We start from the raw sequence: 14311 nt of genomic DNA on the forward strand, positions 1-14311 counted from the left end.
CCAACCGAACTAGCTGACACACACACACACACACACACACACACACACACACACACACACACACACTTACACACAATCGCACAGACAGATGCTTACATGATCTATCAGAACAATGCGAACACACACACACACACACACGTACACACACACACACACGTATACACACACACACACGTACACACACACATGTGCAGACACGTGCAGACACACACGCACACACGTACACAAAATCACCCTTACTTTGAAATGTCGTTGTTGGAGATGTTTAGTCTCTCCAGTTGCTCGAACTCCGTGATGCGCTCCGGAAGTCTGAAAGAGGGAAAAGAGATGGCAAAAGAAAAAGGAGTCGCAGACCCGGTGTGGTGAGCCCATCAGTGGGATCATTTCCAACGCCCACCCCGAGTTGGGGGATTTCAGGGGGTGTCGGTGGTTGAGGGGGTAAATGCGGTAGGATCCCGGGACGGATGCCTTGATGCCGATAACCTTACTAGCACAGGCTCAGCACAACGTGCAGGGATCAGCAGAGACAACTACGCTAAGCCGGTGCCGTGGGTAAACAGTGACATCCGGCAGTACTGCTATACAGTGGTTTTGTATCTATCACGTGACCATTCAGGGCAGCCATGTTGGTTACAACTTCCAACACCACTCAACCCCTGCATCTACGGGTCACATGACGTTGGCCATGTTGGTCCCAACTTCCAACACCACTCAACCCCTATTTTTATGGGTCACATGACGTCGGCCATGTTGGTCCCAACTTCCAACACCACTCAACCCCTGCATCTATGGGTCACATGACGTCGGCCATGTTGGTTCCACTGTCCACATGACATTATCCCTTTCTGCACAAACGAGGTCACATGACCAAGATGTGAAATGACATCCGGTGGTACTGCTCTACAGTGGTTTTGCATCTATTATGTGACCATACAGGGCAGCCATGTTGGTTCCAACTCCACTCAAGCCCTGCATTTGCCATGATCACTATCCCCATAAAGTTAGTCACACGTCAAAAATGTGAAACTCCTCTATTCCCGAGCATTGGCTGGGTTTATTTATTGCAAAGAAGGAACTACAAAGAACTACAAGTTACGCTATAATGTCCACAACAATGTCCACTAAAATGGCCACTATAATGTCCACCAACACCACCAGTTACTCGACAATCAAGTCATGCGATAACATTGCACGACACGGACCGACGGTATTGACATTCTACAACTAACAGCCAATAAGCTCTAGCACGTATTGGAGGCGCTCTCCAACAGCCTTCGAACTTGGATGGTTCTAAGTTATGGGAATAACATATGACGGGGGTAAATCAATCCCTGGCTCTCCACATGAGTCCATACGTACTGGGTTAGCTTATTGCTGGATAGGTCCAGCGAGCACAGAGAGGCAGCCTGCCAGGAGTCGTCGATCGCACAGATTCCATTCTCTGCCAGCATGAGTTCCTGCGGAGACGAGGACATGAGAAAGAAAAAAACACGTGTCCACCAGGTTAGAACTATTCACTGGTTTCATGGAAAGATGTAAACGGGAAAAGTCTGAAGAGAAAAATGACCGTCACCACCAGGACTCGAACCAGGAACCTTCGTTTGAGGCCAGCAGGTTAGAACTCCGGACACTTCATTCAGGTTTCGATGGCTGAAATTATTGAAGGGAGACAACACGTGCGACTGGAATGTGCAACGGGGGGGGGGGGGGGGGGTAGTTCTTGCTCCAGGGCGTCTGTTCCTCTCGCCCTTAGGATAGCCGCTGTTAATGGGTTATGTTTTTTTCACACACTGCTGACCAGTAGGTCTACAGACAAATCAACACCCGGTACATAGCACTACACCAAAAGATCACTAATATTTCCGTTGGTATAAATACCGGCATGGCCAACAGCATCTTTATGTTGCCTGATGATTGCAGAGCATGAAACTCCGAGTAGCGACAAACTAGTCGTGTGCCTTGTTGTCTTCTGTGTGTGTGTGTGTGTGTGTGTGTGTGTGTGTGTGTGCGTGTGTGTGTGTGTGTGTGTGTGCGTGTGTGTGTGTGTGCGCGTGTGTGTGTGTGTGTGTGTGTTTGTGTGTGTGTGTGTACATGCGTGTGTGTGTGTGCAAGCGGGTGTGCGTGCATGTGTGTGTGTGTGTGTGTGTGTGCGTTCGTGCGTATGTGTGTGTGTGCGTGCGTGCATGTGTGTGTGTGTGTGTGTGTGCCAGTTAGTTCGGTTGGTGGGTACACTTATGCCGGATAGTGTTGGGTCTGTTGCCAACGGGCTCGGCTGGTTGAAGGTGTAATGTTGTACCTACCACCTTTGTTGGTTTCAGGGTTTATATATTTTCTATTTGAAGTATACATACCTGTTAACCATGGACTACTTCTGGCTAGATTAACTCTTGTGTAATCAATGGTGCTAGTGAAGCTTGTATCAGATCCACTCTGATTTAGCCACCCACACTAGTAGCAAGTATTACCTTCACTGGGGGCAGGGGTAACTGCAGTTGGATCCCGGGACGGATACCCTGATGCCGTCAATCCTTTTTCTGCACCTTGTCCTCACCCACTTACTGAGGTGTGGTGAGCCCATAAGTGGGATCATTTTCAAGTCCACCCAGAGTTTTGGGGATTTCAGGGGGTGTTGGCCGTTGGGCGGTTCAATAGCCAATTGAGTCATCTTTCCAAGATTCCTTTTGAGTCTCTCTCCTCTCTCCCGGGGAGACCCACGTGACCAGTTTTGGCAGTGAGCAACAAGTAACAAGTGTGTGTGTGTGTGTGTGTGTGTGTGTGTGTGTGTGTGTGTGTGTGTGTGTGTGTGTGTGTGTGTGTGTGTGTGTGCGCGTGCGTGTGGGTGTGTGTGCGTGTGTGGGTGCGCGAGCAAGCGTGCATGTGTGTGTGTGTGTGTGTGTGTGTGTGTGTGTGTGTGTGTGTGTGTGTGTGTGTGTGTGTGTGTGTGCTATGTTCTACGCACGCTTGCATTACGGTACTGCCGGTCTCCGACTGGCATCTGGTCACCAGGTCAATGGAGGAGCAATCACAGGCACACGTTGCCTAGATCAACGAGGACGGAAACGGAAACGCACGTCGTCAGTCCGTGTGCTATGGCGCAGTGTGGATGCTATGCAACCCTACTGGTACAGACGCACATGTACTGTAAAACCGGAAAACTTTGGTGGAGATTTATATTAAACCGGAAAACTTCGGTGGAGATTTATATTCGGTAACTTCGGTAGAGGTGTTTTGTTTTAACCTAAAATCGAGACCTAAATTCAACCATGCCGTGGTGTGCAAAATGCATTTTCGGATCTGGAAAACTGGTGTGCCGAAATTTCCGCGCTGCCGAACCGTTGATTTTGGGAAATACTGAAAATATTACACCGCTGAAAATTCACGGTTTACAGTGCAACCCACACCGCAAGGGCATGCACGCAATTTCTTTCCTGGCTGCAAACAGGTGGAATGTACTTCTAAGCGAATGCCATCAAGTTGTATATTTCCCTCAATTCACATCACATACCAAATATTCACTTGGGTTCCCCGTAAAACTGCTTGGCCTGAGGGGAGTTCCCCAGTAAAACTGCTTGGCCTGAGGGAAGTTCCCCAGTAAAACAATAAAACCTACTGCTAACTGTTTTCTGATGATCGCTTAGTGTGTGAAACTCAGAATTAAAACACTTTTTCCATCCTCTTATTGTTTGACCTAGCTCTGCCTCTCGGTATTGAGCACTCTCTTTGACAGCCTGGAACCTCTCTGTTTTAAAGCCAGTCCTACTACTACTACCAGAAGCATTTCAGCACACACCCCGTACAATTGCAGGCAACAGTGACCAGGGCTCGCACTGTGCAATTCAAGGCAGATGTGCTAGCTACCACAATGTCTACGTGATGTAAGCTGGCAAAACGTCAGTGCAGGAGAGTAAAGAATACCTCGAAGTACTAAAGATGGCTGTGTGGTATCATCAACTAAGGATGGCTCTGCAACATGAATGCTAACAGAATCGCTGTGAGATAAAAAGTTAAAAACTAAGGACCGCAGTGTGATAAAAACTGAAGATGACTGTGTAACATGAAGACAGGATCCAAAGATATCCAAGTGATACGTGGCATTCGGAGAATTTACACTACAAATCGCTACATGCTTCACCACTGCATAAGTGGTCAGCGGACAAGCGAGGAAAGAGCGAGCGAGCGAGAGAGAGAGAGAGAGAGAGAGAGAGAGAGAGAGAGAGAGAGAGAGAGAGAGAGAGAGAGAGAGAGAGAGAGAGAGAGAGAGAGAGAGAGAGAGAGAGAGAGAGAGAGAGAGAGAGAGAGAGAGAGAGAGAGAGAGAGAGAGAGAGAGAGAGAGAGAGAGAGAGAGAGAGAGAGAGAGAGAGAGAGAGAGAGAGAGAGAGAGAGAGAGAGAGAGAGAGAGAGAGAGAGAGAGAGAGAGAGAGAGAGAGAGATAGCAAGCACTGGAGACTCGCCTCAAAGGGCACAGCGGTCTCAGCGTGTGCACACGACACACAGCAACGCCTTGTCTGCCTGGTACGGCGGGCAGGGAAGATCTTTTGAGCATGTGGCCTTGACTGGGTATATCTGCGGCCCTTGGAGGTCGGCGTGTGAGCCATCGATAACATCGGGCTGAGCATCAATGCAGATTAATTCCGAGACGAGCTGAAGAAGCACAGACACACCCGCCAAGTAACCATGGTATTGAAGTGACCAGTCGGCCGGGCAACGGTTGGTAGCCGGGATCATTATCTGAGAGCTGCGGCCACGTGTCATGCACACAGCGCACGCTGGATCATGGTTGGCAACACTTCTTTGAGGAGCAAAGCTGCCGTCTTCGATCTCGACCGTACTCACGATGCCCACGTTCGCTCCAAGATCATGATGCGACATGACGGGCTCGTCGGGAAGACACATGTATCCCATACCGCCGTCGTTTTCTGTACGTCGACTGGCGGCCGTGTAACCGGAGTACACAGTCGTGGTGTTGGCCGCGGAATCGCATCGTTCCTTTCCCCAGTGCGTGTAAGTGACTGCGATGGTGTCGCGTAGCGTACGCACGATCTCCGCCGTGACGTTGACCAGCGGGACTGCTGTTGCTGCTGCTGCAGGAGCAGACTGTGCCTCTTCCGTGCCCACCGTCGTCGCCGCTTCGTTGCCTTGGCGACCACCCCCGTGGTCGTCACGTTGCTGGCAGCGCTGGCCACGGTGGCGAGCATCGCTGCACTCACAGACGTGCGAGCGCGACTCGCCACTGTATACACACCGGCCGCCGTGGCGACAGAACGGGTCGTAGGAACAGCGGCTGCTACGCGCCGACAAGCAAACATGCAGCCTGTGGACGTCGTCGACGTGAGACATGTTAAATGTCGGGCCGTAGAACAGACGGAGCAGTTCGACGAAGCTGAGCCCCTCCAGCGAGGGGATCGAGACGCCGTTGGCGCGGAACAGGGCAGCATAGCGCGTCACCCAGCGAGGCCGCACGCCGGACTTACGCAGCATGTCCGTCAGACAGTCCGTGTGTTCCGAGTGCCCTGCCGTCGTCGTTCCACTCGGCGCTGTGCCAGTGGCCAACGACACACTACACAATACCGACAAGCAGCTGGCTGTCAGCAAAATGCGGAGCAGCATCGACTCTGAACAGGTCCTCACCGCCGTCATCCTATATCCCTGATGATGCCCTCCTGGGTGAAAATGTGGACAATTTGCTGTACGTGGTGTAGCCAAGGACTGTTTGTGTGTTGCGAGTTGGGTGTACTGAAAATCATGAAGGGTAGCGCAATAGCACCGGCAAGTTTTACCAACTGCATAAGTCTCGGGAACGTAAGCAGAACGGCTTAGGCGCCTAAAATACTTCGCAACGGTGAGAGCAGACCGAGAGTTTAATAGCTGTGTGCCGATTTATGAACCGAACAGCCACCGAGTGGCTGACTGGGCAGCCGCTTGCCGAGTGCATTGACCCTTGACCGCTGATACGCACGGGGATGTGTGTGTGTGTGTGTGTGTGTGTGTGTGTGTGTGTGTGTGTGTGTGTGTGTGTGTGCATGTGCATGAGTGCTCACGGCTACATTCGGATTGTATACCACCTGCGCAAGTCCAGCTGGTTGTGCACCTGTAGGCTGCCTCTTGACAAAAAGTTGCTGCCACCGACGCTGACATGTGTGCGTGTTTCTTTCCGGTCACATGGTATGCACACACGCGTGCACACACACACACACAGACGGACGGACACACACACACACACACACACACACACACACACACACACGTCGCAGGCCCCTAACACCTGTGGGGCTGCAAGTGTTTGCAAGCAGCAGCACCAGAAGATGGCAAACAGGAACAAAACCAACCCCGGCCTGGTTTCTGCTGAACGTGATGTCGTTGACACAGATCATACCCATCAAGCAAGATCGAACCCCAAAGCAAAGAATATATAACAACAACCCAGTAACGCTGCTGATGCTACTTGTACAAAACTGCTCAATGAAATCCAGTCGCGTCACTCAAATACACGCAGGGCGTTGCGCAGTCCTAGACCAGCGAACACTAGGCTGTGAGATGGTGCAAGGCGCGTACAGGAGTGACGTGACTAGATTCCATTGAGCAGCACTGCACATTGAACAACCCACACAATTTGCTCACCTTGAGCCCTGTGTTCACGGTGGGCAGTGTCTGCAGTCGGTTGCGATGCAGCTCCAGACGGGCCAGCGACGCACAGCCCTCCACTACAGCAGACAAGAGGCAGCATTCAGAACGACAGTAATCTGACAGCTTTAATATGGAACATACCGCAATAAAAAGATCTAATGCTACGCGTGACTCAGCTAGACTGGGTTTTCCCGGCTTTTCCGCATCCACAATAACGAAAAAATTAAAAATTTCACGGTTCGCGTCAGACTCTGCTAGAGGACGAGTTTTCCGCATCTGTAGGAACGCCACCACCCTTCAAGGATCAAGGCGCAAATGCAGCTCCTAAAGTGGTGGGAGGTGACACAATAACCATGTTCAGAAATCACAGTTCGCTTAGATTATGGCGCGCTTTGTCTGCGTAGACGCCGAGACCCTCGAGGTCGGCAGAGCAGCCTGGCCCCGCCACCACACCTCGCACATATTCGGGGATATAGTGGACTTTCGTATAAAAAAATAAAATAAAATAAATGGAGCTTTATGGCATTTAAGGCAATCTTACATTCCGTATGGAACACGGCTGTTTTTTTTTCGCGAAATTTGGACATTTAACAAGATGGCAGCCAAAAGTCTCGATTGGGCTAGATCGGCAAGGAAATTTGAATTTTCAAATTCTCAGCAGCCGATTTCGCTGTGGTTTGCGCTCGATTTAGAAAGCTACCAGGCCAGGTTTACCCGGAAAACAGGTATTCCGTGTTCCTCTTGAAACTAGCTTTCCGCTGGTACCTCACATGGCCAACTTCGTCTCAGGAACAGTTTGTTCCGCGTTGCACAAGTCAAGCCTTCTTTCTCGCTCGTTCCTTGATTCATCGTTGACATACCTGCGTCAAGAAGCCCTTTCAGGAGTTTTCCCAGTCTAGCTTTCAGTTTTCCCAGGTAGAGGACTATCTTCTGGCTATCTTCACCAAGTTTTATCACGTCCCGTGCACAAACTTCAAGTCCCGTGCGTTCGATGCTGAGCTACCTTTCATGCGATTTAGGGGACAGATGGCATGGCGCTGGAGTCGCTGTTGAGTCCAGGAGGCCGTTGGGCAGTTTCCAGTTTCCACATTGCTGAAAAGGCAGCAAGCACACAGATAGCCCCGCAATTGTGATGTAGATCCAATTGTGCGTTTGTTCGAGTACATATCGGCAAATTTGAAAGTTGCACCCGTGATCCCGGCGAGGAGAAGCTGAAAATCAGTGCGTGCGTCAATATCCAGACTACCAGGGACAGCTTGGAGAGGTTCGAAAAGGTCAGGATGCTGGTTGACCACGGCAGGAGTTCCTTTTACCTTCCTTCTCTCTCAAATTGTCTGGATATTGAGTATCTCGCTCGAGCGCTTTCAAATAATAAATCCTGGTTTGACTTGCGAAATCGTGGAACCACACGGAGAGTGACATGAGTTTCATCCCAAAACGCAAACTCCCATCGTATTCATGAGGTTTGTACCGCGTTACGTAAATCGCACCGAACGACTCCATATTGTTAGATGTCCGTGCGCGAACAGCCGTGGGAAGCTGGTTACTTGCAACATTCGAGCTAGCGCTTCTCCGTCGCGTTCTTCAGATAAGGAACATTCTAAAGAGAAATCATTTGCTCTCCTGGCACCCTCCAAGCGAGTGGTAGGAGATGAGTAGGTGAATGCACGCCACCAAGAGTACATAACCCCCCAGAGTGTGCAACGCCTGATCCAGCTCTGCATAGGGTCTTGGTCGAGCGGAATCGGGTCTTTGCGTCATAATACCGTACACATCTGAGGGGAACCCGGGGAGTCGCGGGTACTCTTGGATCAAAAACAATGGTGCCCTGCCTCGAGACCGGCCTTGCGCTGATGTGAAGTGTACGCATGACATCAGAAGATCCGATTCCGCTCGACCAAGACCCTACACAGAGCTGGATCGGCGTTGCACACTCTGGGGGGTTATGTACTCTTGACGCCACATATCACACTCCATTATTCACCCCAGTGTCTGGAGATACGTGGATCTTGTAGAGAGAAAAAAAACATGTAACCTGTCTGTTTCGTGCAGAGCCTTCTATGTCCCGGGTCTGTGCCCTGGCTTGGTGTACTGGCTTTGTGTCCCGGGTCTGTGCCCTGGCTTGGTGTACTGGCTTTGTGTCCCGGGTCTGTGCCCTGGCTTGGTGTACTGGCTTTGTGTCCCGGGCCTGTGCCCTGGCTTGGTGTACTGGCTTTGTGTCCCGGGTCTGTGCCCTGGACTGGTGTCCTGGCTTTGTGTCCCAGGTCTGTGCCCTGGATGGGTGCCCTGGCTTTGTGTCGTGGGTCTGTGCCCTGGATGGGTGTCCTGGCTTTGTGTCGTGGGTCTGTGCCCTGGATGGGTGTCCTGGCTTTGTGTCGTGGGTCTGTATCGCGGGTCGGTGTGACTGGCGTGGGTCTGTATCACGGGTCTGTGATTTGTTGTTGTACTCTTTATTTATAGTGGAAATCAAAACAGGCATAAAGCCTAACAACAATGGACCCACTGTACCATGGCTCTGTGTGTTTGCTCTGTGTGCTGGGTCTGTGTGCTGGGTCTGTGTGCTGGGTCTGTGTGCTGGGTCTGTGATTTGGGTCTGTGTATTGGATCTGTGTATGGGATCTGTGTATTGGATCTGTGTATGGGATCTGTGTATTGGATCTGAGTATGCTAACTTTTAAAACAGCGTCGACTTACAGTTAGGTACAGTAGTGATGCGATTGCTATGCGCGATGAGCTCCTTCAGTGCTGCGTGCATACACATGTATATAGAGAGGTTCACAGCAAAGACAAAGACAATGTACTCCCGTAAACCAGTGGATTACCACACGTTGTAGAACAGCAGCAGCAGCCACAGCAATGACAACAGCAGCTGCCTCCACAGCAACAGCAATGACAATAGCAGCAGCAGGAACGGTAGCAACAGCAGTAGCAAAGGCAACAGAAGCAGCAAAGACAACTGCAGCAACAAGAGCAGCAGTAGCAAAGGCAGCAGCAGCAGCAGCAGAAGCAACAGCAGCAAAGGCAACAACAGCATTGGCAACAACAGCATTGGCAACAGCAAAACATCAACACCAGCATTGGCAGTACAGTATGTCAATGACCGTGCTCAGCAATGCTATACACAATCACCGAACATCAACACCAGCATTGGCAGTACAGTATGTCAATGACCGTGTTCAGCAATGCTATACACAATCACCAAACATCAACACCAGCATTGGCATCAATGTCAATGACCGTGTTCAGCAATGCTATACACAATCACCGAACATCAACACCAGCATTGGCATCAATATGTCAATGACCGTGCTCAGCAATGCTATACACAATCACCAAACATCAACACCAGCATTGGCATCAATATGTCAATGACCGTGTTCAGCAATGCTATACACAATCACCGAACATCAACACCAGCATTGGCAGTACAGTAAAACCTGTCAAGGCAGCGACCACTCTGATAAGGCGACCACCTGTCCCGGAGGACCACTAGAACTAGCTTCCAAGGGTGTTATCTCCAGCCAGTTGACCCTGGATAGGGAGACCACCTGCTCACGGGGACCACATTCGGATGGTCCCTGGAGTGGTCGCCTTAGACAGGTTTCACTGCAACGTATCAATGACCCTGTTCAGCCGCAGCAACATCAGCAACAACAGCAGCAGGTATGACAACAGCAGCAGGTACTCCAACAGCAGCAACAGCAAAGGCAACTGCGGCACCGGCAGCAACAACATCAGCAACGGCAACAGTACCAGCAGCAACAACAACAGAAGCAGCATTGGCAGCATCAAGAGCAGCATTGGCAGCAATGTCTCAATGACCCTGTTCAGCCATTGCAGCTACTCAGTACTGTGAGTAACAACCACCGTACATATCATTACTACATTAGTCCCAGTAGCAGCAACAACAGTTGCAGAAATGGCAGTAGCATCAAGAGCCTTGTATGTATTGCGTGACCGATCCTTAAATCATCCTTTCAATGTTCTAATCTTTACAATTCCTTTTCTACCTGGACTCCTCCTTGGTTTCCCTTTTCTCTCTAGCTCTTCTCTTGTACCTTCTTCTTGCTATTATTCACTTTAAATGTGGGGCTTTGAATAAAACAAGTAGACTAGCAGCGAGAGCGTCAAGAGCAGCATTGGCAGCAATGTCTCAATGATCCTGTTCAGCCACGCAGCTACTGTAATTCACGATCACCTTACATGTCATTAGTCCCAGTCCAGCCGGTAACTCTGTCAAAGAGTTGTTGTTCACGGTGAGACTCTGCAGCTGACGTAGCTGACAGACACCATCGGGCAGACGCTCAAGCTTGTTCTTCTGCAATTTCTGGGAATGAAAACAAAACAAAGAAGAGTGAAAAACAATGCACTGTGAAACTTCGACATGCTAACTCCCAAACCAGGTGCTTGCCATGCTGAGCTCACTAATGACCTGAAGAACTGCACAGTGATGCAATACTGTAAAGCGACAAAATTCCGCGGCGCGCACATTTTTTGTGTTTCCAAGAATTGCGCTGGTTCACTATGAGAAACTTTTGCGATTAAACCTCTTCAGCTGGATCTTGTAGTCTATAAGCAATACACAGAGCAGTTTGCGGCGATTTATATTCGCGAATGTGCGATGGTCGCGAAAATAGCGAAATTTAATCTCTAGCGAAAGTTTCTCACTTTACAGTACTCGCCATTAGCTCCTTTGTCAGGGGCCCGATTTGCGCACTTCGTTTGCGAATTCAAATTAGGAAAAGAACAACAACAACGACGAAGCCAACAGAAGCAGCACCAGCACAACCACCAGCACCAACAACAACAACGCCAGAATAAAGACTTCAAACAACGACGACGACGACAACAACCAGTAACTTCATGATGTGTATACAATAACAAGGGAGGGCAACAGCGAGATGCCCACTGAAATTTGGCAGGTACAGAAAGAGGTGAGGGGAGGAGGGTATGTACTCTCGCTTACCACCTACCAGGACGGTCAAGGACTGCATGAGGTTGATCTCCAAGGGTAGCTCGGTGAGCTGGTTGCTGTCGATGGCCAGGAATTGCATCTTTGCCAGGCGACACACAGCGGCGGGGAGCTTTGACAGACGGTTGTCACTGCAAACACGCACGCCCGTCACGATGTATTTGTACACGAACACGACACACGCATGCGAGCACGGCACGCATGTGTAAAATGCACATGTGTAGAAACATGCGCACGCACACACACACACACACACACATACTACTTAGCTCACGATAAGAACGAGAAAGCTGAAAAGTGCGAATCGAAATTGTAGAGAATGTTGAGGAAAACGGTATTCCATAAACACAGCTACCAGTGCCCTTGTGCACCAGTTACACATACTGTATAACTTGTAATTTCAGGTGTAGTATAATTTCGGTGTCAGGGACCTGCCAGGTTTCAGGTAGAATGTAGAATTAGGTGGCCAGCGTTCCCTGCACATACCGTGCATACTCCAGTGCAATTTTGGTGTAAGGCCACCATTTCTTTTTTCGTTGTTTAACGTCCGCGCCTTTTTGCCTCCGACCGGAAAAAAACAAGAAAGTAGTAGTACCAATAATATGCGAAGTTGTAAATACATGATTGTGTAGTTTCACAGTGTGCCGATCATGACCTTAAACTTATAATCTTGCCTCCCGGGCATGCCTTTGTCTTGTGTTCTTTTTCTTTTTTTGTTGGCTTTTAAATATCGTACGGTGTGTGTCCTAGTAAAAATCCAGATGTAATGAATTCATGACATGCTAACTCCATGCTATGTACCTGTTTTGTTGGATTCATCAGGCATGTGCTCCAATGTACCATCAAAGAGTGTTGTTCTATGCCTGCAAGTGCCGTTAGACCCAGAAATATTGTATAAAAAACAAAAGCCCATTCCAAAAACTGGAAACCCCAATCAAACATTTTGACCAGTAAAGCATGTGATATATTATAATATCACATGCTTTACTGGTCAAAATGTTTGATTTGGGTTTCCAGTTTTTGGAATGGGCTTTTGTTTTTTTTCGCCCTCCCGCGTACCTTTTCGCGAAAAAAAGGACGGTAAACAATGAATTAACAAAGGGTGGCCTAATCTAAATTTGAGGTGCCTGGTTTCTCTACCGAAATTACCGAAATTTACCTGGGTTGCCTGTGAGCAATATAGACAAAGTGGCTGGGGTCCTTGCTGCAAATAGTGCTCAACACCTCAAAATGGGCTGAGCGTACTACACAAAGGCAGAACAACAGAGACCAAAAATCTCATGAGTGTTTATGAACACAAAACTCCGAGTTACGAGAAAGATTTTTTGGTCTGTTGTTGTGCCTTTGGGTGGCCTGCGATCAACAAATCTATGCTCTGGCATGTACTAGTACCTGAGAGTGAGTCGACTGAGCCGCTCCAGATCACCCAGTGCGTTGGGTAGTGACGTCAGCTGGTTGTCATGCGCCTGGGGCGGGGCAAGTCGTTACACACGGGTAAGCGAGCACACGGACACGCACGCACACACACACACGCACACACACACGCGCGCACACACACACACACGCACCTGGCACCATGTATACGTACGTCGCAAGAGAAGCATGCAAATCTCTTATAGCAGCGATTCTGAATGGAACTGCTGAAGACTAGCGCCAGATAACTGTGAAGCTATCGCCCATCTCCGGAGCAACACACATATCCAGGCACAATACTGTTTGGGGTTGGGCGCTTGTATTTGAACGCCTGCCACAACCGTGTGACAGGCGGATAGACATCATCGGCAAATGTGCATATCACGAGGTAATTGCTGCTCAAGAAAAGAAAAGAAAAAAGCCTCAAAGGGCGCAAGGGCAAAGAGTTGCTGCTGTGCCAACAAGCAGGAGATAAGAGTGCACTGCCCTCAACCTCCTTGGTCTCGCGTGCGATCGCCCCATGCTGAAAGAGGAAGCCAGCCCCGCAGGTTGCTGCGCCGCCTCGGCCGCGTGGCCAGCTTGCTCGGTCCACGGCGATAACTGCGGTTTGCCCTACTGCAAACCTACATTTAAAGTGCATTTCTGTTATAACCTATAACGAACTTCGTCCATATCCTCCTGCACAATTGTGTTCGTTATATCAGGAGTCGACTGTACTTACATCCAATATTGTAAGTGCACCTAGCATGGAGATGTCTTCACTGATCTCTTTCAGCTTGTTCGATGACAGAAACAACTTGGTGAGGTCGTTCTGCGCCCACCACGTCTCCTCGCTTCGATCCAAACTGACGTCGCGCGCCTCCTCGGGAACGTCCACATTGATGCGCCACACTGCATCGGGCACCGTGTCCCAGTCGCGATTGGATAGATTCAGCTGTCCACTTTGCCTGGCCTGTTTCAGCAGGGTTGCGAGCTGATTGGCAGTTTTGGAGCCGCCTGATGCCGCAGCTCCTCCGAACGGCCGTCCTCGTCTCGCTGCAGGCCGCGACATTTTGTTGCTATATTATTATTCACTACAGTGAGTGGGCCTGGCCTGGTCAGTTTCTCTTGCTAAAGACGGTCTGGAAATCGTCTGGAAACGAAGAAAGAAGGGTGGAATTTCTTTTTTGTTCTGCACGAACTAACATTTTTGTCTGTGTCTCCGCCGAAGGTTTTTCAAACCAATCCGTCGTAGACCGCGCGAAGCATGACATCATTGACATGCACGTGGCACAGGGATTTTCCTGACGTCAGCAATGACGA

At 49.8% G+C, this 14311-nt stretch overlaps 1 protein-coding gene across 1 annotated transcript in view; it reads right to left on the minus strand.

Annotated features, from left to right (window-relative positions):
- LOC135828853 (leucine-rich repeat-containing protein 40-like) overlaps positions 1-14179 on the minus strand; it is a 34599-nt gene extending 20420 nt beyond the window's left edge. Inside the window, exons 1-8 of the mRNA XM_065341283.1 lie at positions 13731-14179; positions 12989-13062; positions 11598-11727; positions 10828-10951; positions 9319-9369; positions 6619-6701; positions 1360-1457; positions 241-309 (exon numbers count right to left, since the gene is read on the minus strand). Coding sequence (XP_065197355.1) covers positions 241-309; positions 1360-1457; positions 6619-6701; positions 9319-9369; positions 10828-10951; positions 11598-11727; positions 12989-13062; positions 13731-14060 — 959 coding nt within the window. The 5' untranslated portion in view covers positions 14061-14179. The remainder of the gene's footprint in view (positions 1-240; positions 310-1359; positions 1458-6618; positions 6702-9318; positions 9370-10827; positions 10952-11597; positions 11728-12988; positions 13063-13730) is intronic.
- Positions 14180-14311: the final 132 nt, after the last annotated feature.

This window comes from Sycon ciliatum, chromosome 12 (genome assembly GCF_964019385.1).
Source record: "Sycon ciliatum chromosome 12, ocSycCili1.1, whole genome shotgun sequence".
NCBI lineage: Eukaryota > Metazoa > Porifera > Calcarea > Leucosolenida > Sycettidae > Sycon > Sycon ciliatum.